The following is a 9,989-nucleotide window of genomic DNA, read 5'->3' as shown; positions in this document are numbered from 1 at the left end:
TATATAGATCGCGTGTGGCTTACCGATCACCGGCAGCAACGCCGCGACGCAACAAAACGCATTAGAATTCAGATGCTGCGGCGCCCACGACGGATGCACGCGCCAGATCGCGGAGCCGGCGAACGCTGCTGCAGACGACGACGACGACCGTGAACGGTATAACATATAGTTGACGTTTTGCACCTGCACAGCCCCTAAAAGTGCGGACCGATCTTCGTCATCTATACCTATTATTATTATTATTTCGCGTCGTGGATGCCGATGTTGTTTTTGTTGTCGACTAGAGTAACTGTTGTATACACCACCGCAGCTACAAATATATACATATAACAAGTGAGGTGCAATGAAAAGACGAAGGCCCTAGTTGCCGAGTGACTCTAGTTTCTTGTTTTTTTTTTTCCTTTTCCTCCTCCCTCCTCCGACAGCTTCTTCCTCTCGCCTATTTCAAATTGTTTTTTTGTTTTTTTTTTTGTCATCCCTCCTTCCCTGCAATACCCTCGTCGCAGTGCTTCGTATATAGTTTTGTTTACGCCCGCACACCTGTTATCGCCGTCGAGCCAGTGAGTTCCTTTAGAAGCCAAAAATACAATCAGCCAGTATAGAGCACCCGAGACTACTACTACTACTACTACTACTAGTTAATTAACGCTACTACTGTTATTACTACTACTATTGCAACAATTGCCAGTATACGAGTCAACTGTACAAGTGCACCGGTGTAGCAGTGATAATCGCAGCAGCCACCATGAGGATCAAAATGCCAGCTGTTAGAATCGCCCAAGGTGAGTACGGATTGTCCATTGCTTCGTCACGTTATCGCTCGCTCGTCCCAAATAATAATTATGGGCAAATATGTATCGCCAACACTCCGGCACTTGGTTATTGCGCGTTTTTTTTTTTTTTTTTTCTTTTCTTGTTTCTACACTCGCGTATCTCTCTCTATGTGTTTAAACAAGTCGACACGAATTCCACCCGCCGAAAAACAAGCGCGGCTGATAAGAGCCACACGACTCGCGGGAGAAAAGAAGAATCGTACGAGGAAGAGGTGTTTGCGCGAACAGCGGCGAGATCGGCACGTTGGCGTGATATCGGGCTAAGGGAGTAGAAAAAGCCAGCGTCTTGGACCGCGGCGGGAATTTTTAATTAGTCTCCCCCTAGACGGCCCCTTCTCCACTCGCGCCTTCCTTCCGAGGGGCTGCAAGAGCCGGCAGGGGGGGGGGCATTGTCATGCGCGCGTTTTTCAGCCGACTTTTCCACCCCCGTGCTGCAACCCCCTCGCTTTCTCTCTCTCTCTCTGTGTACCTCTTTCCTTTCTCCTCCTCCGCATTTCTTTCCGTCTCTCGGCCGCCTGCCAGCCTCTTCTTGGCGCCCTCCCTCCCCCCCCCGGCTTTCTTAATTACAACCGCGATATTCTTTAGTTTGCGCGATGCTGCCGCCGTGGAAAGACTCCGCGAGCTCTCGACCTTTCCTTGCAAAATTCGTATCGGCCAATCTGTGGTGGTGTTTTTTTCTCTATCGTATATAGGATCGTTTGGCTAAAACTAACAATGACGCGTGAACGGTACGTGGTTGCGACAGAGGAGAGCCGCCCGGAGAAATTAAAAGGCATCATACTTCCGATGGCACGGTCGTGGTGAGTCGTCTTTTCTTGTCTTGTCTGTAACAAAAAAAAAAAAAAAAAAAAAAAAGGCGATGGTCGACGACGATTTTCGTCACCTCCTCTCGATGACTCGTTTGTTACTTTCCGTTACTCAGTCACAGTGTCAACGTCTCGGCCGAATAGATATTATACCTATATTGTTGGTGGAATTTCGTAAAAGAGGTGCAGCCCGTATTATGGTGTGTCTGTACGTTAAAAAACACCCGTGCTCCCGTTTTGGAGCAGTGCGGCAATTAAAAATCACGGGGGTATCCTTCGATCGCGGTGTGCGCGAATTTGATTCGTTTGAAGGTATGCCTATATATACGAGGCCGCGACAAAGTGCCGAGAGAGCGAGCAGAGCGGCACTCACCTCCTCAATGGGTGATATTTAGCAAACAAAAGTGCGTTTTACGCCTCGACACGTGCGCGGCATATGTCCCCTCTGTCTTTGATGCTGTCCGTCGGACGCCCCTCCCTCTATCCTCCTTCTATGATCCGTGTCCGTGTATATATACGCAATAGTTCTCTCTGTATGCCGCGATGCTTGCTTCCTCTTGTGTGCCATCGAGCCGCGCTCCTCTTTCTTCCTTTTTTTTTCTCTTTCCGAGCCGTCAAAAAACGACGGACTATTTGATTCTTCCTTGGATCGGGCGCGTGTCGCTGCAAAGAGAGACAGGGACCCTCTTCCTCTCGCGGCACGCGCCCAGGTACGGCGTACTTAATCAGTCAAAAGTGCGAGAGAGAGAGGCGCCGACGGACAGGGTGCGATGCGAGGGCAAAAAATCGAGGACGAGGTATGGGCATTTTTTGCCACCTCTTATACATGGCTCGAAAAAGAGCGACCAACTTATTGTAAGGATGTCGTTTTAATTGCGAGTTAAGTGTTGCTTTGGGGATGAAGAAAAACGAGCCGTGCGAAATTTTTTTTTTTTCCCCATACGGCTAATTGCGAATGACTTCTCGATATTGCGTTTTTGGGGCGTTTGAATGATTGGTTTACGAGTGGTATAAAGGTTTTGATCGATATATATTTCCAGCATCGTGCTTTTCAAAGAATTTTAAAAAGTTAAGGCTGTTTTATGCACCCTAACTTTTTCGCGGAAATAAAAATATAATATATCAATAGCTGACCAACGAGTATTAAGGATCATCAAAAGTCACTTTTGTTAAGATTCGAAGGATCAGATTCACCTGTAAAAATGATCCTTTCTACCATCAGTGTGTATGCCGGTGTAAATACTTGACAATCATCGAAACGATAAATACAACACCTGCAGACAACGGACAATTAAATTTTTCGTCTCCATGTCCAAAGAATGTTCTCATACAAATGTAGTACCTCTACATAGACACTTGAGTTTCTCTTGAGTGTGCGTAGGTAAACCATTTGGCTAATAAACGAAGCTCACGGTAACCGCGATCAATTAGGCAACGAAAATAATTAACGGTCCCACTGTTTGCACTCGAGTGAGATAAAAACTGCGAAGAAAGAAAAGTAACAAAAAAAAAAGAAAAGGAGATGCGCCCGGTGCCCACGGAATTCTCAAGGAACACGGAAAACTCGCGACGAGGAGGAGGAACAGTAACGATGTTGCGCCCGCGATATGGCCGCGAGTCTGCGAAAGAAATGGGGGGAAAATTCGCGTCTACGGCTAATTGCCGTCTCGGTTCCCACACTTCGGTGCATATAACAACGACGTCCGCTGGGAAAAAAAAAAAGCCGACCACTTCGGAAGTGGTACGGAAGCGAACTCATATATAATGTTACTCGAATAATTATTGTATACGCTTCCCGATTGCCCGGATATTTTAGCCGGCAAAACTCGCTCGGATCATTCGCACTGTTTCTCTCTCGGCTGATGCTTGGAGCCGGCTAGACGAGGTGGCGCCACGTTGCTGCCACTGCCAAAACTCCCGTCCGACGATGCGTTGACGCGCGCTACTGGATTACGGAAATTCGCTGATGCCTTGCGACCGACAGTTTTTTCTTTATTTATTTCGACGGAACTTTATCCGTTGTACGGTTTACAGCCGCGCTCGTGACACAGCCAAAAAGAGACCATCCACGTATAGTTGTCTCTCGGGCGAGGTACAAGCGCGCAAAAAGTGATGATAAGCAGATCAAACAAAACATGTGCTTAACAACACACGCCACGGGTTTCGCTCACCTTCGGGCGTACCGAATTTTTCGTGTTGATACTACTTACTTGATTACTTGTACTCAAGTATAATACGTATATACCCTGTATGTGTGTGTGCGTGTCTTTTGAATAAAGTCTTTGCAGGGGCCGAGATATACGTACATTGAATAATGCGCGAATAGAGCAGTGCCTTATCGTGACGTGTGAAGTCATCCGTTGCAAACATCTTGTACCTAACTTTGGAAAATTTTATTTTTATTTTATTTTTTTATTCTTAAGCTCCCACTGCTGATCGTAGATTGCTTGTGCAGACAAACGAGCAAATTACACACGTGTGCAAGGTACAGTACCTAATCGTATAATTGATTTACGCTGTTGGTGCGCACGAAAAAAAAAAGGCAAGAGGTTATCCGGGCAGAGTACAGGTATGGATGTATATCATGCGGGTGCAGCGTCGCGGTGTACTTTTTTTTTTTTTTTTTTCTTCTTTTCGCAGTCGCGGATTTTCACGCGCCGAGTCGCCGATAAGGAAAGTGGCACGGCTCGCTTTTTCCCTCCCGCTCGTTTGTACGTGTGTGTGTGTGTTTTATTGCGCGACTTTCTTGCTGCACAGTTGGCCTGCGGCAAAGTGTGTTTTCCTCTTTTGATAATTTGCAAATGACCGATGACGAGGACGCGTGTGTGTGCGAGCCCGAGATGACACCCGAGCGACCTTGGCTGCAGATCAGCCCAGGCGGAGGAAAAATGTGTTTTTTTTTTTTTTTACGCCGATTACGAATTGTGCGCACATCTGTGTGTACACGGCTCTCGTGTGGGTGGGTTTACGCGAGGCTCTTCGAATCACTTCGTCGCTCTCCGCCTTTTTGACTCGTTTTTTTTTTGTCGCGTGCGAAAGATTTTTCCAGTATTACGATTGTCTACTCCAAGATAATAAAATATGATGTCATTTGTACGCACGTCCCGGGCCGAGGGGGTATTACTCATTTTTCAAACGGATTTTGCCAAACGACGCCTCACTCGATGGACTTTGGGACCCAAAGATTGAGGTCCGAGCGTATATTATTTCCAGAATGTGCGTACAATAATAGTAATAATAGTTGTGTGTACAACGGGTCAAAATGAAAGGCTAAAATTGCCAAAGTAAAACAAAGCGCATATTATAATATGTATATACAATATAGGTGTAACCACCGCTTGTATACCTGTCGTTGATAAATAATTCATAAACGGAGCGAGAAAGTTTGATCGGTGCTCTTAAATAATTTATGAGGAGTCGGCGTTAATATTTAAATGGCCACGAAGCGTCTCTTGAACGTTGGGTGATTTACGCAGCTTCGTCGCTGCCCCTCGGATTTTTTTTTTTTTTTTTTCACCTCAGGTGTACATACCTACCTATCATCAGCAATTAACGCGAAGCGTTACAATTTCGGGTGTAGTTCACTCGGTGGCTGAAAATCGCGAGGACCAAGCTTTTTTTTTTTTTTCATCTTTCAATCGGCTACCGAAAGAGAGAGAGAGATGTGAAAAAAGAAAGGAAGAAAAAGTCACAGAGGCCGCGGGGAGCAGAAAACAAATAGATTTCGAACTTGATAAATCGAAGCCTGTCCCGAGGAAAAAAGATTCCCCATCCCTTGGCTTGTCGGTGGTTAGGTTTGCGAGTGTATACACCCACCCGTGGTGGTGCGAGGGCTGATGTCTTGTTTTTGGCGAGAAATGACCGTCGGCGATGTACGTACACGTACAGCCCCCGCCGTCTGTTAGCGAACAACAGTATATCGTCCATCCAATCTGCTGTTGGGCAATTTACCCTGAAATACGACTGTCGCCGGTACATATATACCTCCATCGGATTCATTCTCTTGCTCGAAGACAATCGCAACCTGGGATTATTGGGAAGCACTGCTGGCTCCCGTTAAAAAGGGGTTAAAGTCGCGAAAATGGCACCGATGAAACCCGAAATGGCCTCGCCAGCCGAGATTGGACTTTTTCCTCCTCCTCCTCCTCTTCTTGGGAGCATCACCACGTGATTCGATGAACCGTCCACCGCTCGATAATGAAATGACCAGATAAATGCCCGAGATTGCGCGTTATTGCGTCGTTACTGCATAAATAGAACAAAAATAAAACCTGGCAATACGGTATCGTTTATATCATCGAGGAAAGCAATGCAAAACAAAAAAAAACAATTATAGAGCGACAATGACACATGAATTGATGTAATACACCAAAAGGGAAAAAAAAAACCAAAGCGAAAACACGAGGGATGGACCAAAAAAAAAAAAAAAGGCGATTTCGGTCGGCACTCCCTAAGCCAATTCGTCGTAAGCCTGCATACATCTCCCGAGTGGGTATTAATGCGTGTACATACAATACCGATGGTGTGTGTATATGTATAGGCTGGCGTGTGCGGACGCTCAAAACAATGCACGCGCGCGCATCCCTCTTTGCACAATAATATATACAAGCGCGCGTATATAGAGGTATGACATAACGAGACACGCGCGCATCATATTCAAATCTGTCCCTTCTTCGGTGAAAGGACGGGTCGCGTGTTTATCGCCTTGCCGTGTCTCTCTCTTTTTTTTTTTTTTTCTTCCTCCTTGGATCGGGCACGCGGCACATGCACGCACACACGAGCAAAGGATGCCTAATGTCGGATCGTCCCCTTATTCGCCGTCCGTGTGTATACATGTGCGCACATAGTGTATATAATGTATACGTAATAAGCCAAGTGGCCGCATCCTCGAGGATATAAAGGAGCGAGAAAAAGAAGGAAGGAAGGAAGGAATCGGGGCACTGGTTGAGGGAAATTTATAGGTGTTTGCAGTGTCGGTTTCCAGACGCCCATTGTCCGGCATATTGTCCGAGCTCGCCACCGACCCTCCCTTATAATATAAGGTGCCAACACATGCCGTATATATACGCGCACATAATGTGTAAGAAATACCTGATGCTTGTGCCCACTATAGGTATATAAATATGTGTTGCGCTCTCGACTAATCTGCTACGGTATTGTGTACGCTCTGTCGCCCTCCTCCCTGCTTCACCTTGTCCGTCTGCCTATTATGTACCTGTGCACAACGTTAAACTGCTCTACCTGACCAAGGGTCACTTTTTCTCAGGTGCCTCAGCTCTCTCTCTCTCCCTGCGGAAATCCCTCGTCCAAGCGTGCAACACATATCGCCGATGCCCCCGCCAGCTCTTCTTCCTTTACTTCTCCATACCTACATAAGTACATTTATGCGTGAGACGGACCCTTCGCGTGGTCGCCTCGTTTTTTCCTTCTTCTTCTTCTTTAGCTTCTTGCCCATCGCTACTCCACCGTGCATTATACGACCATATGAATTCCCAATTGACTGACACGGCTGTATTATAAATATACGTTACGCATTGTAGGGATGCATACCTATATAACTGTCAAGCACGCAATTCAACTGTGTAAACAGTCGGTTTTTTTAGGTGTGCGGTGTGTCTTTCTTACCACCCACTCTCACATTAGGTGTACCCACTCGAGTAGATTTTTTTTAGTCGACATCATGGTTATTGGGTATACGTGTGTATTTCAAGGCTGTGAATACAATATATTATGTTCTCATTAATGCAGTGGTTCCTTCCTTCATTTTTTTTTTTTTTTTTTTTTTTTTTTCTGGAATGCCATAGATATACATAGTATCGTTTTATCGTCATTCAGGCTGGAATGCATACACGCATCGTCAACGATTTTGACCGTAACTTGTGAAGCCCGTACTTCGTAATAATAGTGTACGTACACTCAAGGTTTCTTGAAAATTGTGCGTGTCTTTCCCCCCCCCCCGCTCAAGTTCACACCGCGACAAGTTAACGAGGCCTCGGAGAGCCATTGTGTACAACGGGGCTCGCGGCCGAAAGGTGTCACGCTTGACCTCTAGTTCCCATAGCTATAGCGCGTGTATTGTACACACGACTGGACGACTTATTCTCGAGCATGTACTCTTGCGCGTAAACAGAGAGTTGGTCATCAGCCCGTGCGCGTAAGAAGCAGGAAAAGACGCCCGCACATTCCCGCGTATGGGAGGGGAAACAAAACAAATTCCTCAAAAGAAAACGAAGGGCATCGTGTTCGGGCAAATGGATAACCCGCGTGCGTGTCATTTACGTGCCTCTGCATATATTATACACAATACATGGCAGAGGAGACCCAAAATAAGTAGACATTGCTTTTACGTATAAGAGCCCCAAATTCAGGGGATACAACGTATCATGGTTTTCCCTCATTTCCCCGTACACGGGGTTATTTACATGAAATAATGTCACGCAACGAGCGTGTATACCTTCGTGAAACGATTCACCTGATGCACGTTTTTTGTTATTCCCGTGATTATCAACTTCAGTTATCAGTACGCATTGTATATTTTTGTCGCTATCAGTATATACTTCATTTGACTCGGTTATAACACCGTTACGACTTTGTGTTTTCTTTCCTTTTTTTTATGTATGACTGTCATTGCTTTTGTTTCACCTTTGAAATTGTACAATAATTATTAATGTAATACGTTGAACAAGCCCAGTGCTCTCATTGTTGATCGCATAAATGTTGTTAGTTGTTTTCACAGAGATACTTTTTGTCAAGGCTATTTTTGGTTCCTTGACCTTTAAGCCCAATAAAATCCTTGTATGCTCCATACGTATAGGTAATCTACTCTTGTATTGCAGCGTTTGCATGTTGTACAGTGGTAGGCGTAGTTGGGGAGGAAGCGGCGTCGAGAAATAGGAGAAACGCCATGGGAACGCTCTCTAGTTGGCTCGTGCCGGAAACGCGTAATTAAAAAAAGAAGAAGGAAAGCGCCATGCAGAGGATGGAGGAACCGTACAATGCGGCCTTGGAGGGAGTATACTTTACCCGTGCACCATACGCGCTGCTAATGTACCATATACACGTGAAGGAGGATCCGTTGAATATATATATCCGTGTTTTAGTGGCTCGCGGGTTCGTTCGCCCCGTAACGACAGAACCTCTTTCTTTCCTCTTCTGTGTACCTTTTGACTATGTTTTTGCACCTCCCCTTTTTTTTGTCTTCCCCGATACCCTTAGGTCAAAGGTTAATTGGTCGTCGACGACTTTTAACAAAAATTTATTCCTCAAACATCTCCTCCAGAAACTTAATTTTTCGATCATGCTATGGCGAAATCCTATAAGGTAATTACAGGAGGTAGGTGTACGATGAAGCGACAATCTTGCGACAACGGAAGCAAGGATTTTCTCGTCTGTGGGTCTGGACGCGCAGGATGTCTGCTCGAACGAGTCTTTGGACTAAACACTCGATCGATTGTCGTCGATTCCTGATTAATCACGTCCTGCCTTTTTTTTCTTTTTTTTTTTTTTCCTTGCCATCCCGTGTGCACGTGTATCTTATACACACGTAGACGACGCAGCGGACCTGAAAACGGCAGCCATTTTCACGTGGACGTTACCGCGAGCCCATTGGTCGGCGGCCCGAGAATAGCACCGCGGGACGTTTTTACGGCAAATTAATTAACAATCGTCAACGCCACGGAGGAGGGAGGGCCCGTTTCGCCCCTCTCCCTCCGACACGGACGTAATATTATATTGTTCGTCGATGGTTGGTGGTATATTATGGGACCGAGAAATGTGGCGCACGATGAGGGACACCGGTGAACCTCGGAGCTGGAGCGGAAAAGAGAAAGGTCCGCGACGCGTAACGACTCGAGCTGAAAAGGGGGTAGTTCTAGCTCCTTATTTTTTTTTCTTCAATTTTTCCCTCTCGCCTGCATCTCCCGATCGGCGCACATATGTGGTATTGTCTGGTCGCACATGATTTATACGACTCTCGCGCTACTTACCACTGATATTTATTTATGCTGCTGTATATGTATAGCGAAGGAGGCGTTGTTGATACGTCGTGCGTCTCTCGCCGAGGTGTGCATCGAATTAATTTGGACCAGCAGTGGGAATCCGTGGCACGCGTCGCTTCCACGGTGGCGACCCGAGAACCGCGCCCCCGCGACCCACGTGTGCACAGTAAGGTTACGGGTAGCGCTGAAAATTTTCGGCGCTCGTTAATTATTTCGCGCTCGACACGATTCGGCACTCGGCCCCATCGGAGTAAGAGAGCTCAAAAGTTTCGCCGGGGCGTCGCGCGGTCGTGCGCGCACGAGCGAGTTTCGCGAAAGCGCGCGCGCGCGGCCTGAATAATGTAACGAGCTCT

The 9,989-nt window shown here is 46.4% G+C and overlaps 1 protein-coding gene across 1 annotated transcript in view; it reads left to right on the top strand.

Moving 5' to 3' along the window:
- The first annotated feature begins 397 nt into the window (after positions 1 to 397).
- Positions 398 to 9,989, top strand: part of Cph (BCL11 transcription factor chronophage) — a 32,535-nt gene continuing 22,943 nt past the window's right edge. Inside the window, exon 1 of the mRNA XM_089592051.1 lies at positions 398 to 782. Within this exon, the coding sequence (XP_089448177.1) occupies positions 746 to 782 (37 nt within the window). The 5' untranslated portion in view covers positions 398 to 745. The remainder of the gene's footprint in view (positions 783 to 9,989) is intronic.

This window comes from Copidosoma floridanum, unplaced genomic scaffold (genome assembly GCF_036245765.1).
Source record: "Copidosoma floridanum isolate Cflo_tuat_1 unplaced genomic scaffold, Cflo_Japanese_pri ptg000014l, whole genome shotgun sequence".
NCBI classification, from domain to species: Eukaryota; Metazoa; Arthropoda; class Insecta; order Hymenoptera; family Encyrtidae; genus Copidosoma; species Copidosoma floridanum.
Note: the sequence above shows the minus strand (reverse complement) of the source record. Positions and strands in the feature narration are given on the sequence as shown.